The following is a 23,630-nucleotide window of genomic DNA, read 5'->3' as shown; positions in this document are numbered from 1 at the left end:
CTTTTGACCAGTACTATATATGTACAGGTCATTTCGGCTCATTTATGCATATTGTTCAATTTGGACATTAAAGCATCGCTAATAAACTACAGAACAAAGTTCAGGGATGGGTCTCAGTGTTTTCCTCAATTCTTTGCTTCTCAAAACCTCCGATGGAAGCAAGGAGAAGGACTTGACGAGTCAAGGAAACTACTTCCGAGATCTACCCAAAGGGAGGCGTGGGGTTAGAGGGAAATATTCTGAAGTAGAGGGTCACTTTGTTGAACAGGACTCCCTAATCTTCTACAAACATTAGATTCCAACAAACACTCTCTTTTCCAGAATCTTAACAAAGGCATGTACAAATAAAGAATTGCATTCACCTCTTCTTGTTTTGCCGTAGAAATTGCAAGACTCGTAGTATGGCGCTAAATGTTTTTCTTTGCTATACTTGTTCATTGTAATCATGAATAATATTGTAGTGATACCATGGTAATAACTACCAGTATGTTTTGGTGAAGATAAGAATGACCAGTTGTAAGGCTGACGTTGTCTTAGCAACATAAATGCGTGCATACTGGCTGGTTATTGATACGTTAATATACATCATAGACAAACAAAATAACTCAATCATGTGATTGTTGCAGCTTGCCAATGTAAATGGTATCATAGCAACTGTGTTCGGTAATACTGTTTATATAGGAAGTATACCTTTACAATAAAGGGATAGAAAATGTACTGCAGTGAGTGAAGTGTTTCATAATCTACAGTTCCAGAGCAAGCATCAGGGTTGGATCAATTCATTTTAAAATCTGGTAATTCGGTAAGTAATTGACTGAATTGAAATGGAATTGACCCCACCCTGGTAAGCATACAGTCCTAAGTCTGAGAAGTGTTCTAGTTGTTCCGTTAAAGGGTTGGAATGGAAGCATCCAGTAAATACCCGTTATTCAAAATGACAAAGTCAATAACAATTCAGTCATGATGTCATTTCCTGGTGGACAGAGAACCTTGGTATGATGCGTTTGCGGTTGGGTATGGGACGTTGTGCTTATAAATCTGAGGAATATATGTCATTATTGATCTCTGAAGAATGTTTCGAGAGGGATGTAATGAGTCCCTAAATCAATATAAATTGGTGTATTAATTACAATACTGTACAGGTCCCATAAATTCAATTTCCAATTGCCTTTTAACATTATATAGTGCCACATATTTCATTTACATTTCTGTTATTCCATTATTTACATGTGGCCAGGCCTGTCCATCTATCACGTATAAGGGCGTCCATTTTGCACCAGGGTTCTCTGGATCACAGGAAATTATGTAACGATAGGTGATATGACACCAAGAGACCAGGTCAGGTGACAGATGTACAGTGTGACTGTGTTGTTGTTACTAGGGTGGTGCTGTGAATGGGAGGGTGTACTGTCCTCAATTCCTCGGTAACCACGGTTACATGATACAACACTGGGTGGCTCCGCAGCAGTCCTTGATGATGGTGATGGACTTGGTGACGGATGGCTTGCTGGGCGGAGGATCAGGGACTTGTCTCTTGGGCTTCTGGGGATCTAGGGTAAGAGAGTATGGGCAAATCTGAGATGTCATAGGGCACCCTATTCCCAACATAGTGCACTACTTTTTGCACTCCTACCAGAGACTCGTATAGGGGTGCACATTTGGACACGTTCCCTGTGGTTTTAGATGGAAATGAAAAAGGCCCAGCCATTTCTCTACGATTCCCATCTTTGACTCTGTTTGAATGAAGTCCTAGCCATGATTAGATGAAATCAACGCCCTAACAACTAAGACTGTTCTAGAATCGATATTCTGATAGGCTGTTACCACACTAATTCCATTACGTGGCTTGTCCCTTGTTGCCTCTTGATTTTATCTCGGTCTTGACCTAATGTGACAGAGCCAGTGTGCCCGGTGTGAAACTGAATGACAGTCAGGGCCACTCATGGTCTGTGACTCTGGAGATGACAGAACTCATCTGCTTGGTATTACACCATATCCACATCTTTACTGTATGTGTGCTTTTAACACGTTCTTGAGTGTTTTCATCAAGGCCACTGTGACCATGACCATGTTGGTGTTGCGTTGTCAAGAGGGGGAACCTGTAAGCATTTCATTGCACTGTGTCCTACACGTGTACCATGTCTATGACTCATAAACAAACTATTGATTGTGTACTAGTGTGCGTTTTGTATGAAGGATACTACTCACTTTGGGCAGCTTCTCTGGCCAGCTTCTCCAGAGGCATCAGCTTCTGTCTCAGGAACTCAGCCATCTCCTTGTCCTCCTCCTGCTCCCTGTAGAGAGGATATGGGTTAGAGTCAGTGGTTACAGACAGACAGTCACCCCTTACTCAATGGCAAAACGTCACATAGTCTGTAGAATACCCCCATACGTATGTACCAAAGCATTTGCCCCTAAACAGTTGTCACTTTCCGGACTAACATACCTTGTGTCCATACTCCTATTCAATAAAGTTAGTGACTATTTATGGCACATTACATCTCCATACACATAGCTTTGTTTCCAAGAATGTCTCACAATCTGTCCGTTGCAGTTTACTTCTCAGTATCCTCAACACTCCATACATTCACTGAATGACACTGTGATCTCATATCAGCTCTGCTGTCTGTAAGTAATCTCCATGTCAAAGAAAGGAGGACCAAGATAGCAGGCAGGGGATGGGGAGTAAGTGAGAGACCAAGGGGGACCGAGATAGCAGGCAGAGGATGGGGAGTAAGTGAGAGACCAAGGGGGACCAAGATAGCAGGCAGAGGATGGGGAGTAAGTGAGAGACCAAGGGGGACCAAGATAGCAGGCAGAGGATGGGGAGTAAGTGAGAGACCAAGGGGGACCAAGATAGCAGGCAGAGGATGGGGAGTAAGTGAGAGACCAAGGGGGACCAAGATAGCAGGCAGAGGATGGGGAGTAAGTGAGAGACCAAGGGGGACCAAGATAGCAGGCAGAGGATGGGGCGTAAGTGAGAGACCAAGGGGGACCAAGATAGCAGGCAGAGGATGGGGAGTAAGTGAGAGACCAAGGGGGACCAAGATAGCAGGCAGAGGATGGGGAGTAAGTGAGAGACCAAGGGGGACCAAGATAGCAGCCTAGGAAGAAGAGGAAGTGAAGATGGTAAGGTGTTGAACTGTGGTCATGTGTCACATCCCTCAGACTGTCTGGCAGTTAGACCGTAATCTCTACACCTCCCTCAGGCTGTCTGGCAGTTAGACCGTAATCTATCCACCTCCCTCAGACTGTCTGGCAGTTAGACCATAATCTCTCCACCTCCCACAGACTGTTTGGCAGTTAGACCGTAATCTCTCCACCTCCCTTAGACTGTCTGGCAGTTAGACCGTAATCTCTCCACCTCCCTTAGACTGTCTGGCAGTTAGACCATAATCTCTCCACCTCCCTCAGACAGTCCCTCAGACTGTCTGGCAGTTAGACCGTAATCTATCCACCTCCCTCAGACTGTCTGGCAGTTATACCGTAATCTCTCCACCTCCCACAGACTGTTTGGCAGTTAGACCGTAATCTCTCCACCTCCCTCAGACTGTCTGGCAGTTAGACCGTAATCTCTCCACCTCCCTCAGACTGTCTGGCAGTTAGACCATAATCTCGCCACCTCCCTGAGAATGTCTGGCAGTTACATAATAATATCTCCACCTCCCTCAGACTGTATGGCAGTTAGACCGTAATCTCTCCACCTCCCTCAAACTGTTTGGCAGTTAGACCGTAATCTCTCCACCTCCCTCAGACTGTTTGGCAGTTAGACCATAATCTCTACACCTCCCACAGACTGTTTGGCAGTTAGACCGTAATCTCTCCACTTCCCTCAGACTGTCTGGCAGTTAGACCATAATCTCTCCACCTCCCTCAGACAGTCCCCCAGACCGTCTGGCAGTTAGACCATAATCTCTCCACCTCCCTCAGACTGTATGGCAGTTAGACCGTAATCTCTCCACCTCCCTCAGACTGTTTGGCAGTTAGACCGTAATCTCTCCACCTCCCTCAGACTGTCTGGCAGTTAGACCGTAATCTCTCCACCTCCCTCAGACTGTCTGGCAGTTAGACTGTAATCTCTCCACCTCCCTCAGACTGTCTTGCAGTTAGACCTTAATCTCTCCAGCTCCCTCCCTCTCTCCACCTCCCTAACACCTCCATCTCTCCATCTCCATCCTTCTCTCCACCTCCATCTCCCTCCCTCTCTCCACCTCCCTCCACCTCCCTCTCTCCATCTCCATCCTTCTCTCCACCTCCCTCCCTCTCTCCACCTCCCTCTCTCCATCCCCATCCTTCTCTCCACCTCCATCTCCTTCCCTCTCCCTATCTCTCTCCATCTCCCACCCTCTCTCCAGCTCTCTCCCTCCACCTCCCTCTCTCCATCTCCCTCCACCCCCCTCTCTCCATCTCCCTCCCTCCCTCTCTCCAGCTCCCTCCCTCCACCTCCCTCAGACCACAGTTATACCTTAATCTCCCTCCCTCCCTCCCTCCCTCCCTCCCTCCCTCCCTCTCTCCACCTCCCTCTCTCCAGCTCCCTCCCTCTCTCCAACTCCCTCCCTCCACCTCCCTCTCTCCATCTCCCTCCCTCCCTCTCTCCAGCTCTCTCGCTCCACCTATCTCTCTCCATCTCCCTCCATCTCCCACCCTCTCCCTCTACCTCCCTCTCTCCATCTCCCTCCCTCCCTCTCTCCAGCTCCCTCCCTCCACCTCCCTCAGACCACAGTTCTACCTTAATCTCTCCAGCTCCCTCCCTCTCTCCACCTCTCTCTCTCCATCTTCTTCCCTCTCTCCATCTCCCTCCATCTCCCTCCCTCTCTCCCTCCAGCTCCCTCGGACCACAGTTCTACCTTAATCTCTCCACCTCTGCATCATCCACTAGGAAATCCCTCTTTTGCACCAGTTTATGGATTTTCAGGATCAACTCCTCCTCCCACTGTCTCTGTTTCTTGGTCTTCTCTTTCTCTGGAGGAAGGAGAGAGGGAGAGAGGGAAGGGGATAGAGGGAGGGAGGTAGAGACAGGATTAGATTTGAAAGGTGACTGATGTTTTATATCAAACTAAAAAGTACATTTTTTAAATCTTATATTAAATACATATCTCAACTGATACAACATTTGTTAGATACTGAGCTACAGGGGAAGAGGAAACTTCCTGGGAAGGCAGCGCATGCTACCAAATAGTGATTCACATCACAAACCGTAGGGACCCTTTTCAATCTGTAAAGCTCAAGTGATGGAAATGTAAAGGTAATTTCCAGTTGAGCCAACATATGCAGTGATACCGTGAATGCAGTCTCTGCTAAAGCGGGACATTGCCTTTAAATTTCAATCATGCTGTAAAGCTGAACTTCTGCGATGCGGATTGAATAGAGTCCTAGATATTTAGATTCTTAAATAGTCCTCCTCGTGTTTAATTCATGAGAACTAATCGGGAGACAAAATATGCAAATGCTGTTCAATGATGCAATGTCCTGTCTGAATGGGGGAATTTGCATAAGCAGTCGTATATTAATGGAATTAATCTCAAATGTTACTCTATGCCCTACACAGGACATTACCTTTGACCAGAGCCCAATGGGTTCATTTGCATACGCAGTCGTATATTCACAAACTCTCTATCCAATTCTCTGGAAAGGATTTTGACTTTATTCCCCTGACCTTCACACTGAAATTAAATCAAATGTATTGGTCAGATACACATGGTTAGCAGATGTTAATGCGAGAGTAGCGAGATGCTTTTCCTTCTTGTTCCGGCAGTGCAGTAATATCTAACTAGTAATCTAACAATTTCACAACAACTACCTCATACACACAAATGTAAAGGGATGGAATAAGAATATGTACATATAAATATATGGATGAGCAATGGCCGAGCGGCATAGGCAAGATGCAATGGATGGTATAAAATACAGTATATACATGTGAGATGAGTAATGCAAGATATGTAAATCTTGTTAAAGTGCCATTTATTAAAGCGGCTAATGATTTGAGACTGTATGTAGGCAGCAGCCTCTCTGTGTTAGTGATGTTGTTTAACAGTCTGATGGCCTTGAGATAGAAGCTGTTTTTCAGTCTCTCGGTCCCAGCTTTGATGCACCTGTACTGACCTCGCCTTCTGGATGGTAGCGGGGAGAACATGCAGTGACTCGGGTGGTTGTTATCCTTGATGATCTTTTTGGTCTTCCTGTGACATCAGGTGCTGTTGGTGTCCTGGAGGGTAGGTAGTTTACCCCCGGTGATGCGTTGTGTAGACCTCACTACCCTCTTGGAGATCCTTGCGATTGAGGGCAGTGCAGTTTCCGTACCAGGTGGTGATACAGCCCGGCAGGATGCTCTCAATTGTGCACCTGTAAAAGTTTGTGAGGGTTTTAGGTGACAAACCACATTTCTTCAGCCTCCTGAGGTTGAAGAGGCGCTGTTGCGCCTTCTTCACCACACTGTCTGTGAGGGTGGACCATTTCAGTTTGTTCGTGATGTGTAAGCCAAGGAACTTAAAACTTTCCACCTTCTCCACTACTGTCCTGTTGATGTGGATAGGGGGGTGCTCCCTCTGCTGTTTCCTGAAGTCCACGATCATCTCCTTTGTTTTGTTGCTTTTGAGTGTGAGGTTGTTTTCCTGACACCACACTCCGAGTGCTCTCACCTCCTCCCTTTAGGCTGTCTCGTCATCGTTGTTAATCAAGCCTACTACTGATGTGTTGTCTGCAAACTTGATGATTGAGTTGGAGGCGTGCATGGCCACGCAGTCATGGGTGAACAGGAAGTACAGGAGAGGGCTGAGCACGCACCCTTGTGGGACCCAGTGATAGACTGAGACACACACACACACACATACATACACTGCAATAGTTGGAGAACAATGTGCAGTGTTGTTGACAGTAGAAATAGTAGGTGGGAAAGCTGAGGCACCAGGCAGGAGAGGAGTGCAGTCTCAGCTCTTTCTCTCCCACCGGGGTAGAACTAGATCCGTACAGCCATTCCCTGGAGTCACAGTGTTCCCGGAACGTATAGATGAATGCAGAAATCGGAATGTCAAATGGAAAAGGAAAAGCAGCGGGGCTAGGGCCTTTCTCTGTACTGAGGTAATAACAGAGCTTGTTGGGTCACATACATATTGATACATAGGGTATGGTATATTATGACTCATAATGGTGTAAGGAATTAGATTTGATTTGGAATGTGTGAATGGTGTTTTAAATCTCAATGAATGTCATGCATAACGTACTGGATTTAGCTTCTAGTAGTATGGCATCTGTACTGTATGTAGGCTTTATATATGCTCTAATTGTTCTTGTTTGTTGCGATTCCAGATGATCACTAATACAGATCCAGTCACTCTGTCAAGTTCACAAATAAAAGGAGAAACTAGCCTGGTACCAGATCTGTTTGTGCTGTCTGGGACCAGGCTAGACAGCTAACTCTAGACTGTGATGTTGTAGAGTTGTGAGGTTGTAGTGGCTATTTGACTCCATCTGCTGTCAGCCGTGGACACAAATAGACCTAACATCATTTGTGGAGGAAAGTATAAATTAAGTAGTATTCGTTGATATAATCTTAGGCCACAGTCTCAGGAAATGGACCATTGGCTCATATAGCCATTACGGTTAGCTATGCGTGTGTGTGTTTGTGTGCCTGTGTGGCCATTATGACTGTGCCTACTCTAAACTACCTGAGGGGAAGAACCTCCCCCCCTATAACTCTCCCATGTCCCTGAGAGTTACAATCAATTTTGCGGCTACTTTACCGCAGTGAACCTACCCACAAATCACCTCACCATGTAGCAGAAGGTAGCTGCATACAGTAGCAGTTTTTCTCCTCTACCCTATTTTTGGGTTTATACTCACTATAGCAGGGGTGTTTTTCCTTTCAATTCAGACCTCGACAACCAGGTGAGGGGAGTTCCTAACTAATCAGTGACCTTAATTCATCAATTAAGTACAAGGGGGGAGCAAAAACCCGCAGACACTCGACCCTCCATGGAATGAGTTTGACACATGCTCTACAACATGCATAAGCAATTTGGCTAAGCTAAGGGTACATTGAGGATACATCCTGATATGCTTTTTCTATTTCCTAGAGGGATAGACAGTATGGCACATTTTTCTCCCTGTTATGTTGCCGGGTAGAATAGGATAGGGGAGGGCGGTGAAGTGGATTTCTTGGCTGTAGTTATATATGGTTAATACTATATGATACATTTTTCTCTCTGTTGCCAGGAAGGATAGGAAAGGCAATAGGACAGGCGAGGGCAGCCAGTGGGGGTGTTGTGAAGTCCGTGTTGCTGTTAGTTACCTGGATATATGGTTATTGATAAACTGGGTGGTTCGAGCCCTGAATGCTGATTGGCTGACAGTCGTGGTATATCAGACCGTATACCACAGTTATGACAAAAATTTATTTTTACTGCTCTAATGACGTTGGTAACCAGTTTAACCTTTACGAGATTGGTGTCACCACCCACGGGGAGGTTGAGTTAATGTGATTAGCATGATGTTGTAAATAACAAAAACATTTCCCAGGACATATCTGATATGGGCAGAAACCTCTACGAGATCAGTGTCCCCCCCCGGCAGGGACGGTTGAGCTAACGTAGGCTAATGTGATTAGCATGAGGTTGTAAGTAACAAGAACATTTTCCAGGACAAAGACATATCGGATATGGCCAGAAAGCTTAAATTCTTGTTAATCTAACTGCACTGTCCAATTTACAGTAGCTATTACAGTGAAAGAATACCATGCTATTGTTTGAGGAGAGTGCACAGTTATGAACTTGAAAATATATGAATAAACCAATTAGGCACATTTGGGCAGTCTTGATACAACAATTTGAACAGCAATGCAATGGTTCATTGAATCAGTCTAAAACTTTGCACATTCACACTACTGCCATCTAGTGGCCAAATTCAAAAGTCGCCTAACCTGGAATATTACATTTTGGCCTTTCTCTTGCATTTCAAAGATGCAAGATCTAATGTGTTATATTTTCCTACATTAATTTACACAAACTTCAAAGTATTTCCTTCAAATGGTATCAATAATATAAATATCCTTGCTTCAGGTCCTCAGCTACAGGCAGTTAGATTTGGGTATTGAAAAAAAGGGTCCAATCCTTATTATAATAGAAATAAGGCACCTTGGGTGTTTGTGGTGTATGGCCAATATACGACTGCTAAGGGCAGCCCTTATTGGCCATATACCACAAACAGGCAATCCATGTTGAGTCGCACCTAAGAACAGCCCTTAGCCGTGATATATTGGCCTTATACCATACCCCCTCGTGCCTTGTTGCTTAAATATTTACCTCAGATATATGGTTGACTGTTGTGATTGTGATTGTCTCTATTTGTTGCTGTTAGTTACCTGGTACAGTTACCACCTTCCTCAGCTCCTGTTTCAGACTCATGATGTCTTTGCAGAGCTGGATGTCGTCCGCCCTTGAAAAGACAATAACATTCATTCCAGTTAGGAAGGGTAAAGCACAGTTTGACTCTCTGGCCCTGTTCCATTTTGGTTCTTCCAAGTTCTTCCAAGTTACACTCCCCTTAGGGAAGAGTGTGGGCAGATGAAAACTATTGAATGAATCACTCCTCTACAAGATCCTCTGGTCCTGAAGACCCACCCTGAGGACACTACTGGTACCTCTCTGTCATGTCATCCCCCTCTCTTCTCCTCCCCTTCCTCCCTCCATCCCTTGTTCTTCCCATCCATCCCTCCATCCTTCCCTCTCCTCCCCTCCATCACTCCCTCCCTCCATCTTTCACTCTTTCTCTCTTTCAAATCAAATGTATTTATATAGCCCTTCGTACATCAGCTGATATCTCAAAGTGCTGTACATAAACCCAGCCCAAAACCCCAAACAGCAAGCAATGCAGGTGTAGAAGCACGGTGGCTAGGAAAAACTCCCTAGAAAGGCCAAAACCTAGGAAGAAACCTAGAGAGGAACCAGGCTATGAGGGGTGGCCAGTCCTCTTCTGGCTGTGCCGGGTGGAGATTATAACAGAACATGGCCAAGATGTTCAAATGTTCATAAATGACCAGCATGGTCAAATAATAATAATCACAGTAGTTGTCGAGGGTGCAGCAAGTCAGCACCTCAGGAGTAAATGTCAGTTGGCTTTTCATAGCCGATCATTAAGAGTATCTCTACCACTCCTGCTGTCTCTAGAGAGTTGAAAACAGCAGGTCTGGTACAGGTAGCATGTCCGGTGAACAGGTCAGGATTCCATAGCCGCAGGCAGAACAGTTGAAACTGGAGCAGCAGCACGGACAGGTGGACTGGGGACAGCAAGGAGTCATCATGCCAGGTAGTCCCGAGGCATGGTCCTAGGGCTCAGGTCCTCCGAGAGAAAGAAAGAAAGAGAGAAAGCGAGAGAGAGAGAATTAGAGAGAGCATACTTAAATTCACACAGGACACCGGATAAGACAGGAGAAGTACTCCAGATATAACAAACTGACCCTAGCCCCCCGACACAAACTACTGTAGCATAAATACTGGAGGCCGAGACAGGAGGGGTCAGGAGACACTGTGGCCCCATCCGATGATACCCCCGGACAGGGCCAAAAAGATTTAACCCCACCCACTTTGCCAAAGCACAGCCCCCACACCACTAGAGGGATATATTCAACCACCAACTTACCATCCTGAGACAAGGCCGAGTATAGCCCACAAAGATCTCCGCCACGGCACAAACCAAGGGGGGGCGCCAACCCAGACAGGAAGATCACATCAGTGTCTCAACCCACTCAAGTGACGCACCCCTCCTAGGGAAGGCATGAAAGAGCACCAGTAAGCCAGTGACTCAGCCCCTGTAATAGGTTTAGAGGCAGAGAATTCCAGTGGAAAGAGGGGAACCGGCCAGGCAGAGACAGCAAGGGCGGTTCGTTGCTCCAGAGCATTTCCGTTCACCTTCACACTCCTGGGCCAGACTACACTCAATCATATGACCCATTGAAGAGATGAGTCTTCAGTAAAGACTTAAAGGTTGAGACCGAGTTTGCATCTCTCACATGGGTAGGCAGACCATTCCATAAAAAATGGAGCTCTATAGGAGAAAGCCCAGCCTCCAGCTGTTTGCTTAGAAATTCTAGGGATAATTAGGAGGCCTGCGTCTTGTTACCGTAGCGTACGTGTAGGTATGTACGGCAGGACCAAATCAGAGAGATAGGTAGGAGAAAGCCCATGTAATGCTTTGTAGGTTAGCAGTAAAACCTTGAAATCAGCCCATGCCTTGACAGGAAGACAGTGTAGGGAGGCTAGCAATGGAGGAATATGATCACATTTTTTGGTTCTAGTCAGGATTCTAGCAGCCGTATTTAGCACTAACTGAAGTTTATTTACTGCTTTATCCGGGTAGCCGGAAAGTGGAGCATTGCAGTAGTCTAACCTAGAAGTAACAAAAGCATGGGTTACTTTTTCTGCATCATTTTTGGACAGAAAGTTTCTGATTTTTGCAATGTTACGTAGATGGAAAAAAGATGTCCTTGAAACAGTCTTGATATGTTCATCAAAAGAGAGATCAGGGTCCAGAGTAACGCCGAGGACCTTCACAGTTTTATTTGAGACGACTGTACAACCATTAAGATTAATTGTCAGATTCAACAGAAGATCTCTTTGTTTCTTGGGACCTAGAAAAAGCATCTCTGTTTTGTCCGAGTTTAAAAGTAGAAAGTTTGCAGCCATCCACTTCCTTATGTCTGAAACACAGGCTTCTAGCGAGGGCAATTTTGGGGCTTCACCATGTTTAATTGAAATGTACAGCTGTGTCATCCGCATAGCAGTGAAAGTTAACATTGTTCTCAAATGACATCCTCAAGAGGTAAAATATATAGTGAAAACAATAGTGGTCCTAAAACGGAACCTTGAGGAACACCAAAATTTACAATTGATTTGTCAGAGGACAAACCATTCACAGAGACAAACTGATATCTTTCCGACAGATAAGATCTAAACCAGGCCAGAACTTGTCCGTGTAGACCAATTTGGGTTTCCAATCTCTCCAAAAGAATGTGGTGATCAATGGTATCAAAAGCAGCACTAAGGTCTAGGAGCACAAGGACAGATGCAGAGCCTCGGTCTGATGCCATTAAAAGGTAATTTACCACCTTCACAAGTGCAGTCTCAGTGCTATGATGGGGTCTAAAACCAGACTGAAGCATTTCATATACATTGTCTTCAGGAAGGCAGTGAGTTGCTGCGCAACAGCCTTTTCTAAAAATTTTGAGAGGAATGGAAGATTCGATATAGGCCGAAAGGTTTGGCTTTTTCAAGAGAGGCTTTATTACTGCCACTTTTAGTGAGTTTGGTGCACATCCGGTGGATAGAGAGCCGTTGACTATGTAAACTTTTCCTTCTCTTCTCTGCCCCCTCCCTCTCTCCCTCTCCTCCCCCTCCCATTCATCTCTCTCTTCCTCTCCTCCCCTCCTTTCCCTCCCTCCATCCATCCCTACCTTTCTCTCTGCAGCGCTGTGACAGCAACCAGGGATTTAAGTCTCTCTGTTGTAAATCACAGACTGATGACTCATCCACCAGCTCCCAACACCTCTCCTTCCTCCTCCCTCCCTCCATCTCTCTCTCCCTGTTCCTCCTCAGTCTCTCCCTCCATCCCTCCCTTCATCACTCACCCCCCCCCTCCCCCTCTGCCTCCTCCACTCTCTCCTCCTCCTCCTCCTCCTCCTCTTCCTCCATCCCTCTCCCTACTATCCTCCCTTCATCTCTCTCCACCTCCTGTAGTTCCCTCTTTCTCCCTTGTTCCCATTCTTCAGCCTCTTCTCCCTCTGCTCTTTCGACCCCCTGTTATTTCTCGCCCACTCACTTGTTCCTGTCTCTCAACCTCAACATCTTTTTCTCTCCTCCTCACTATCCCCTATCTGCCTTGTGTTGTTTACCCACTCACTAGACCCCAATGGTGCTTCCAGCAGGCTTTGCACTCTGCCACTCCACCTGCTACAGAATGTGTGTGTGTGTGTGTGTGTGTGTGTGTGTGTGTCTGAGTCACACATAGCTGGAGGTATTAGCATCACTGTTCACTGATTAAGCCATCCAAGCTAATGAAGCCACATTTGCCCCCAATCTCTTTCCAGATTCTATTGATTGTATTTGCCATCACACCAAAACATTTCACACAATATGGTGGTCCAAGATCCCCTGAAAATCAAGCATGAACTTCTGATCTGGTCACCTGACCCCGTGACAAGACCAATAAGGTCACCAACGACCTGCTGATGGCGGCTGCAGGCTCCCCCTGTCTCCTGATCGTCCTGGACTTGAGAGCAGTGTTTGACACTGTCAACCACCCCATCCTCCTGGAATGCCTCCCGGGACACCGTCGGATTGTCTGGATCAGCTCTGAGCTGGTTCCACTCCTCCCTCTCAGAAAGGACTGAGTATGAGTATTGTGGTGTCCCACGAGGATCTGTTCTTGGACCCATCCTGTTTGTCCTGCACATGGTCCCCCTCGGTCGTGTCATCAGCCGGCATGGAATCACATTGCAGTGCTATGCTGATGACACCCAGCTGTATCTAAAAATGGCTCCATGTCCCTCTGATGCAAGTGCCTGTCTGAACACCTGCCGTGAGCAGATAAGGGCACGAATTAAGCAAAACTTCCTTCAACTGAACAGCAGCAAAACTGAGGCCCTACTTCTTGGCACCCCCCACCAGGTCCAGCACTCACCGTTAACGCACCTCATCATTGCAGGACAGAACACTTCTCTCTCCCCCTCAGGTTCCAATCTGCCTGTACAGCTTGATTCCTCCCTGACCTTTGACAGCCACATCAGACGACTGTGTAAACCTGATTCCTCCCTGACCTTTGACAGCCACATCAGACAACTGTGTAGATCTTGATTCCTCCCTGACCATTGACAGCCACATCAGACGACTGTGTAAATCCTGATTCCTCCCTGACCTTTGACAGCCACATCAGACGACTGTGTAGATCTTGATTCCTCCCTGACCGTTGACAGCCACATCAGACGACTGTGTAAATCCTGATTCCTCCCTGACCTTTGACAGCCACATCAGACGACTGTGTAAATCCTGATTCCTCCCTGACCTTTGACAGCCACATCAGACGACTGTGTAAATCCTGATTCCTCCCTGACCTTTGACAGCCACATCAGACGACTGTGTAGATCTTGATTCCTCCCTGACCGTTGACAGCCACATCAGACGACTGTGTAAATTCTGATTCCTCCCTGACCGTTGACAGCCACATCAGACGACTGTGTAAATCCTGATTCCTCCCTGACCTTTGACAGCCACATCAGACGACTGTGTAAATTCTGATTCCTCCCTGACCTTTGACAGCCACATCAGACGACTGTGTAGATCTTGATTCCTCCCTGACCGTTGACAGCCACATCAGACGACTGTGTAAATTCTGATTCCTCCCTGACCGTTGACAGCCACATCAGACGACTGTGTAAATTCTGATTCCTCCCTGACCGTTGACAGCCACATCAGACGACTGTGTAAATTCTGATTCCTCCCTGACCGTTGACAGCCACATCAGACGACTGTGTAGATCTTGATTCCTCCCTGACCGTTGACAGCCACATCAGACGACTGTGTAAATTCTGATTCCTCCCTGACCGTTGACAGCCACATCAGACGACTGTGTAAATCCTGATTCCTCCCTGACCTTTGACAGCCACATCAGACGACTGTGTAAATTCTGATTCCTCCCTGACCTTTGACAGCCACATCAGACGACTGTGTAAATCCTGATTCCTCCCTGACCTTTGACAGCCACATCAGACGACTGTGTAGATCTTGATTCCTCCCTGAACATTGACAGCCACATCAGACGACTGTGTAAATCCTGATTCCTCCCTGACCGTTGACAGCCACATCAGACGACTGTGTAGATCTTGATTCCTCCCTGACCGTTGACAGCCACATCAGACGACTGTGTAAATCCTGATTCCTCCCTGACCGTTGACAGCCACATCAGACGACTGTGTAAATCCTGATTCCTCCCTGACCTTTGACAGCCACATCAGACGACTGTGTAAATTCTGATTCCTCCCTGACCTTTGACAGCCACATCAGACGACTGTGTAAATCCTGATTCCTCCCTGACCTTTGACAGCCACATCAGACGACTGTGTAGATCTTGATTCCTCCCTGAACATTGACAGCCACATCAGACGACTGTGTAGATCTTGATTCCTCCCAGTTCATCTCACAGTGTCTGGTGGAAAGCAGAGTTAACCAGGTTTTCCACTAAGATGTTGCCTGTGCTTAGCTCCATTTAGTTTATTTTTTGTCCTGAAAAACTCCCCGGTCCTTAATGATTACAAGCATACCCATAGCATGATACAGCCACCACTATGCTTGAAAATATGGAGAGTGGTACTCTGTCATGTGTTGTATTGGATTTGCCCCAAACATAACACTGTATTCAGGATAAAAGTTCATTGTTTTGCCATATTTTTTGCAGTACCTTGTTTCAAACAGGATGCATATTTTGGAACATTTTTATTCTGTACAGGCCTCCTTCTTTTCACTCTGTCATTTGTTAGTATTGTGGAGTAACTACAATGTTGTTGATCCATCCTCAGTTTTCTCCTTTCACATCATTCAACTCTGTTTTAAAATCACCATTGGCCTCATGGTGAAATCCCTGAGCGGTTTCCTTCCTCGCTGGCAACTGAGCTAGGAAGGATGCCTGCATCTTTGTGGTGACTGGATGTATTGATACGCCATCCAACGTGTAATTAATAGTTTCACCATGCTCAAAGGGATATTCAATGTCTGCTTTTAAATTTTTACCCCTCTACCAATAGGTGCCATTCTTTGCGAGGCATTGGAAAACCTCCCTGGTCTTTATTGCTGAATCTGTGTTTGAAATTCAAGTGCTCGACTGAGGGACCTTACAATTATCTGTATGTGTGGGGTACAGTGATGAGGTAGTTATTCAAAAATCATGTTAAACACTATTATTGCACACAGAGTGAGTCCATGCCACGTATTATATGACTTGTTAACTGCTGAACTTGTGTAGGCTTGGCACGACAAAGGGGTTGAACATATTTTCAGCTTTTCATTTTTTCTTAATTTGACATTATGGGGGTATTGTGAGTGGGCCAGTGACAAATGTAATACATTTTACATTCAGGCTGGAACACAACAAAATGTGTATGAAGTGTGTATACTTTCTGAAGGCACTGTAATAGCATGGATGCCATTCTGTTTCTGCTTTAGCCAACTCCTTTCTGTACTGGCATGGAGCAGGCTGGCAATCAAGTTAACTGATTATTCACAGTGTTAGAAATACGGCTTTACTGCGTCTACATCCGGATAATATCATTATTATCAGGATACACAGTATAAACCTATTAGGCTTATGTGTATGGGTGTCATTATTCTTCAAGGGTCCCAAAGAGTCTACGTACTCTCTTTACTGTACATAATACATTCGCCCACCCCACTTGGAAGAAAATGGAAATTCAATGTATCTATTCCAATGAGCTTCTCTATTATTCAAATCCAACACGTCTTCGTGTCTCCCGACCCTCCTGTCTCAGCCTCCAGTATTTATGCTGCAGTGGTTTATGTGTCAGGGGCTAGGGTCAGTCTGTTAAATCTGAAATATTTCTCCTGTCTTATCCGGTGTCCTGTGTGAATTTAAGTATGCTCTCTCTTATTCTCCCTCTCTTTCTTTCTCTTTCTTTCTCTCTCTCTCTCTCTCTCTCTCTCTCTCTCTCTCTCTCTCTCTCTCTCTCTCTCTCTCTGAGGACCTGAGCTCTAGGACCATGCTTCAGGACAACCTGGCCTGATGGCTCCTTGGTGTCCCCAGTCCATGTGCTGCGGCTGTGGAACCCTGACCTGTTCACCGGACATGCTACCTGTCCCAGACTCCCAGACTGTTTTCAACTCACTAGAGACAGCAGGAGCGGTAGAGATACTCTGAATGATCGGCCAACTGACATTTACTCCTGAGGTGCTGACCTGTTGCACCCTCTACAACCACTGTGATTATTATTATTTGACTCTGCTGGTCATCTATGAACATTTGACCATTTTGGCCATGTTCTGTTATAATCTCCACCCGGCACAGCCAAAAGAGGACTGGCCATGCCTCATAGCCTGGTTCCTCTCTAGGTTTCTTCCTAGGTTGTAGCCATTCTAGGGAGTTTTTCCTAGCCACCGTGCTTCTACACCTGCATTGCTTGCTGTTTGGGGTTTTAGGCTGGGTTTCTGTACAGCACTTTGTGACATCAGCTGATGTAGGAAGGGTTTTAAGAATACATTTGATTGATTGATTGATTGATTGATTAAAGCCACAGTCTGTAATTATTTTATTGTGGTGTTGATGGTCTCTGTACAGTACTCACATAAAGCGCAGTTCGGACTCCCTCCTCACCAGCACCTCCCTGAGGCGCTGGATGCGAGCCATCTCCACTTCAATCTCATCTGGAGACATGATGCTCTCCGCCATGGACACATCTGACTGACCTGGAGGGAGAGAGGGAACTTTGTGCTTTAACCCTATTGTGAGTTACATCATTCTAACACATCGGGAGAAGGGCAGGAGGGAGGGAGGGAGGCATTTCTAAATATTTTGGTCTTAAATATTTCAATAGATCATTCATAAAACACCAATACAATACCTACTTCTGGACTTCAGAACCAAAGGGCCTATTCTATTGTTCCCACTATCAAATAGTCTGAAGAGGAGACCAATTCCCTCCTTCCTCTGACTTAAAGAGCAGTACATGGAATCACAATGGACTTGGTCCTGCCAAGCATTACTGCTTTACTGTCTAGCCTTGCCTATTATTCCCTCCTTCCTCTGACTTAAAGAACAGTACATGGAATCACAATGGACTTGGTCCTGCCAAGCATTACTGCTTTACTGTCTAGCCTTGCCTATTATTCCCTCCTTCCTCTGACTTAAAGAGCAGTACATGGAATCACAATGGACTTGGTCCTGCTAAGCATTACTGTCTAGCCTTTCCTATTATTCCCCTCCCTTTATCCAGTACAATGCCCACGGCTTGTTTGGCAGATTTATTTTACAGTAATACAACACTACTCCCTGCTCCATCCAACGTCCTAATTATGAATGTGACGCTTGAGTAAGTCAAGGAGCAAGATACGCATAGTAAATGATCTGAAATGTAAATGACACCAGGAATGTCTCTCTTGACTAAATGAAAAGCACCGTGTTGCTTTTGAGCTGTCTTCTTCAAGTCTTGTCTTCAAAGCAAAAAACCTGACTCACTCACACACTGTCAAAGTGCTTCGTGGCAAACCTAGACAAGTCCAGATGATAGCTACGGTATGTGTCATTGTGTCTCACAGTACCCACCTAAAAGGAATAGAAGGTTCTAGTAAAATGGCTGATGACTAAGAAAGAAGTAGCTGACGACCTTAAATTCGATGCCAGATGCTCAGGCACTCTGATGTGACGCTCGCTGAATCAAGAGCATAAAAAGACATAATGGAAGGAGTCATTGTCTCTGAGTGTTAGTGAGGCTTTGGAAGGGCTGACGGGTTGAAGTCTTGAAGGCGGTGGTTGTGTCCCAAATGGCACCCTATTCCCTATATAGTGCATTATATAGCGAATAGAAAGCCATTTGGGATGCAGACAGTGGGAAGGGCCTCAAGTCAAAGAAATGAGAGAAATCTCATACTGGTACTGACATAGATCAATGTCCTAGAGTAACTCTTCACCGATTGGACTAATTCACCCTGAACCGGGGCCAATGACCTCACAACGCCACCTATTCAACTATTAGCAATCAAAGACCGGACACAGCAACACAGTGAAGCCAATAGAAATGGAAACTGATGGAATAATAAACCTATATTGCTAGTCACTAATGCAGCGTTCAAGTGCTATTGGAGTTATCGTGAGCTCCTAGTTCCTAGTGGGAAATTTCACTTTAATAACCCTCCAAGCAGGAAACTTGGAGAAAATGTTGTTAGCCGAGTTGCTGAGTTGTGACGTTTCACCACAACCTTTCACCTTTTGAACCAAAAGATGGCAACAAATCTGTTTTTGACAATTACAACCATATCAATATGGAGAATGTAGTTAGTTTCACCATATTGTCAATGTTAAATAAGCTAACTAACTTTATTATTGGAAATGTTAGCTAGCTAAAATATTATTGTTTAAAGAATTCTTCCGACTTCAAAATCACTTCAACACAATCATGTCAGACTTACGACTTCCCATTTTCCACCAGCACGTGAAGCCAGCATAAGCAACTGAATGATCATCGCAATCCCAATGTCAACCAACTGAACACACTACTAACAATAATCCTAGGCTTCTCCAATGTGTAACCTATGTCAGCAAGAAAGCAAACGGATTAATAAACGCATATTTCAGTCAATAGCACTAAGCCGCAGAACAATCATCACGCTACCATTGTCAGATAGAGTGCATAGGTCACAGGAGGCTGCTGTAGGGAGAACGGCTCATAATGACAGCCGGAACTATGGAAATGGAATGGCATTAAACATCTGGAATCCATGTGTTTGATGTATTTGTTACCATTCCACTGATTCCGCTCCAGTCATTACCACGAGCCCGTCCTCCCCAATTAAGGTTCCACCAACCCCCTGTGGCATAGGCCTAGGGGGCAAGCACCTACCCTCTAATGTCACACCTTGGATCCATTGTAAACTATAGCCTCCCATCCCCCACTAGGCAGGACGTAAATATTTCACTCAGGGTTAGAAGGACGCACTGTGTACAGTACTGCTGGGAGACAGGCCTTCCAGACAGATTTTCTCTATGGAGAGAGACAGGCTACGAGTCCAGAATGGTGAACTGACTGTTCTGTGACTCCTCAACCAACTACTGGTAATGCTATCCATCCAGAGACCTTTACAAGGTGCTAATGTGGAGGCAGGACTCTTAAAGACAATCGACAAAAGGGAAATTAGTGGCGTTCCAAATCTTGGAAATAACTAACAAAAAATGATGTCACCTCAATTTTGTCCCCTCTATTGTTTTTCTTTGGCTGGATGAGATTTTGACATTCGTTTGAGTCACTGTTTTTGTCTAAGACAAATGTAACAAGAATCGAAATTGCATCCTGTGACTGTTCATAGCTGATGAGACTCAATGCTTAGCTTGACGTCGAGTCCTTGAATGAAAAGTAGCGTCCCAATGTTTTCCCTGCTGTGGTAACCGCAGCATGAAAACAATGCTGATACCCACATAGTTGTCTCTGCAGTCAATAACACAGTGTGGTAAACTGTGGAGGCTTCATACCAAGTGGATTCTCTCTCTCTCTTTCTCTACCCCTCACTGCTCTCTCTATCTTTCTCTCCCTCTTCCCCCTCCTCTTTCTACCTTTCTCTCCCTCGCTACTCTTTCTACCTCACACAAAGACACACACACACACAATTTGCTGCTGACTGTCAATAGTACCGAGCCACACAAAATCCTGACTGGCCCATTATGATGGCAGAGAGCCAGGTCTGTAATGAATAACACACAAAGGATCTAAACTGCCGACTGCTCTGAGCCAAGGAAGTTATCTTAACGCAGTACACACTCAGTCAGCACACACTCCCGTACTCAGTAGTCCACATTCAGCCATCAGCAGGATTACAGAGGAGGAAGATATTGCTCATAGGGGTCTTCGGATAAACTCCTGGATACATGGTAAATGTTAAGTATGGAAGGCTGAGGCTCTGTTCCAACATACACAGCACCATACCAATTAGTATGAAGCAATGTATTGGGTATGCATTCTAAGTGGTATGCTAGAGTGGGCACCATGGAAGGCAGCATTGAAAGACAAAGTAAGAATCGTGCTAAACCTACTACAGGGAAACAGACACAGTGTGGCCTACAGACAGCACTGTATCGAAAAGCAAAAGCCAAAATAATAATAAATCGCTGAAGTATCACGGAAGACCCGCCGTATAGCTGGAATTTAAAGGCAATGTTCCCGCGTTCGTGGTAAAACGCTGTATATGTCGGCTCAATCGGAAAATACCTTGACGTTTTAATGCAGATCTTCCGCGATGCGGGTTGAATCCAGCTCTAAATCCATACAGTAACAGCATCATTATCCTCCCCAGTCCCCACAGTCACTATTAGAAGAAATACCAGGCTTCCCTATCAATGTAGCTTCACTGGCAGAGCCAAGCTAGTTATTAACCCAATGTAATCAAACTAATTACATTAAAACAAGCTGCCTAATCAATACCCTGAACATCTGTCTATCAATCAGCTGATCAACATAATGAGAGCCTTGACAGAAGGAGGAGGGTGGACAGATGTCTGCTTGATGAGGAGAAGCAGATCTGTCATGTGAATATTATCTGCGTAGCAGCCACTTCAGGGTTATGTTCATTCGGGCATGCAATATATAATAAAAAAAGTTTTTGCAATGGAAAACAAAAATGAGCTTTTGTTATTGTACAAAGTCTGGTAGCCCCTCCCTGTTTCAGTCTGCTTTCCTCCTAATGAACAGGGCCCAGAAGTACTGTGTTAATTGTAATGTTTCCCACTGTGTTTTAGTATCCAGCTATGCGTCTCCCAACACAGATGGAAGTTGAAAGTTGGAACACACAAGGAGGAACCAGGGGAAGGGAGAATGGGGACAGAGAGTCTACCTCTAAAAATAGATGCAGTCTTCTTCTATTCATATTCATGAGCTGAAGAATTCATCTCAGACTTTCTGCACCCCACTCTCCTCTCGTCTCTCTTTTTCATTCCTATTCTAACGATTGAATTAATGAAGAGGACACTCAAAGAATATATTATTCCAAGATCCAATGGGCTGATTTCTGTTGAAAGTATACAGATGTCACACAGACAGCCCTACACAAAATATACAGTGAAACATAACTACCAGTATAAGTCAAGTGAATATTGAACTTAACCCCGTAGGTGTGTGAGGCTGACTCATGACAGGATTCTCTGCTGTGGATCTCTGGTTACATAAAGCACACAATATGACCTCTTTTTATGACCTCTTGTTCTCCTGACCTCTGACCTCTCACCTCTGATCTCTGTTTACCCCCCCATGACCCTCTTTATGTCTGTATTATTAGACATATATCATACTGCTCTGATGACAGCTTTGTGGCACTAGCCTAGCCTACCCATAATATCACAAATAGATACCAGTAAAATTAAGAACAATGAACAATGCATGTCATATAAATAACATTATTGAAATATTTATCTTAAAATGTATCTTCCTTCGAAAGACCTTTCATAATGCATTGATATCTTACTGATAAAAAAAAGGATGAAAACGAGGAGGATGAAAATCTCTTGCCTGTCTCTACAGTTTGTTTATATCATCTTTCCTGCTGGTATCAGTGCTGGTGATGCTGGTATTGACTCACACACTCACAGCCCAGCAGGTAGGCTTCTAGCTTGTTCTACCCTGCTGCATCCATCGACTGGAAGGGGTGCAGTTCAATATATTAGAAGACCCAGTCAGACAACTTTGGAATGTACAGTCAGCTGAAAGTGAAGAGCTGGGGCATATGTCAGTCCTTCTTTAGTGTTATGGAAATAGTCTACTAGATATGCGGCATTACATATGTGTATACATTTCGGGGCTCCTCTCCTTTGTGCTATTGTAATATATACTGTTAATACAGCGGGTAAGCTATTGTAAATGAGAAAGATCTTCTCAAATAGTAATGATATGGTTATTATCAGTGAATAACTGGTCAAATGCACCTCCAAAATGCATTGAAAGCAAAGCTCATGCATGGAGATGTCTCCAGTCCATTTTCAAGGCACTGGGAATGACATTCAGGAAACAATAAAGATGCACGGACTAATTGCAATTAACGGGTGTTGTTTTGCAACGCAACATCCCCTATCTGAAACCACATGCTTTATTCTGCACAGAGCAATAACCACTATAACAGACCAAAACGTTACTTTGCAATGAATGACGCTCACCTTTGTCTTTTGTCCATTCCGTTTCCGATACAGAGCCGTAGCTCTTCAATGAGCGCTCGGTTTCAGAAATTGATTTCTTCAATTCCATAGCTGGAATTGCTTTATGATACACTATGAGTTTAATGGGTTGTGGAAAGGTGTGTTAAAATCCTATATTGAGTTCTGCTCTTTTGTTTTCCTTTCAGGATAAATCAGTTTCGCCGATTCGAAGGCACCACCGAGCCGAGACGTTGAGCATCTTTATTTAAGCTTACAAATTCCTGTGTGGTACACAGATGGATGCAGAGCGCACGCGCATTACGAACCAGAGAAAGGGAGAAAAACGGCACCGAGCTTGCATTGAAACAGTGTCATATTTGTCAAATACAAAGCTGGAAATCGATATTTTCTATAACGTTTCTACTATTTTTCCATAAAATTATTTATTTGAAGAATTTCTAGCGATAGCATTTTTTTCAATGAAGATGTCAAGATATCACTAGGCCTAGGTGCTGAATATGTGGAGCAGAAGGCTTACATTTATAGGAAAATGTTTCACTAATACAGTATCCCTCTCGAAAGAGTAAGTCCTTCAAACGAGTGAATGTCAAAGAACTGAAGTACTCTAGGGCTATGCATGGAAGCTGAGTAGCCAGAGCAGGTGGGAGGGACCCTGTTAGGGGTCTGTTCAATATGGCTCTGACGTGATGACTCATTTCACGCTGTTGAACCTATAGGCTGTTGCTATG

At 45.0% G+C, this 23,630-nt stretch overlaps 1 protein-coding gene across 1 annotated transcript; it reads right to left on the bottom strand.

Moving 5' to 3' along the window:
• Positions 1-659: 659 nt before the first annotated feature.
• Positions 660-23,444, bottom strand: bmerb1 (bMERB domain containing 1). The gene is made up of 6 exons (XM_021556872.2): positions 22,903-23,444; positions 17,339-17,459; positions 9,359-9,432; positions 4,848-4,962; positions 2,209-2,294; positions 660-1,550 (listed from the first exon to the last, which is right to left on the bottom strand). The coding sequence occupies exons 1-6, from the start codon at positions 22,988-22,990 to the stop codon at positions 1,435-1,437; spliced, it is 600 nt and encodes a 199-aa protein (XP_021412547.1). The 5' UTR covers positions 22,991-23,444; the 3' UTR covers positions 660-1,434.
• Positions 23,445-23,630: the final 186 nt, after the last annotated feature.

This window comes from Oncorhynchus mykiss, chromosome 13 (assembly GCF_013265735.2).
Source record: "Oncorhynchus mykiss isolate Arlee chromosome 13, USDA_OmykA_1.1, whole genome shotgun sequence".
Lineage (NCBI taxonomy): Eukaryota > Metazoa > Chordata > Actinopteri > Salmoniformes > Salmonidae > Oncorhynchus > Oncorhynchus mykiss.
This window is presented reverse-complemented; position numbering and strand designations above follow the sequence as displayed.

Bases quoted from the DNA above. Each gene is read 5' to 3' on its own strand.
- bmerb1 (XM_021556872.2), bottom strand. From the start codon at position 22,990: ATGGAATTGAAGAAATCAATTTCTGAAACCGAGCGCTCATTGAAGAGC. The intron at 17,460-22,902 runs GTGAGCGTCATT...CTCTCCCTCCAG, and splicing joins GGAATGGACAAAAGACAAAG to GTCAGTCAGATGTGTCCATG. The intron at 1,551-2,208 runs GTGAGTAGTATC...CTCTTACCCTAG, and splicing joins GGCCAGAGAAGCTGCCCAAA to ATCCCCAGAAGCCCAAGAGA.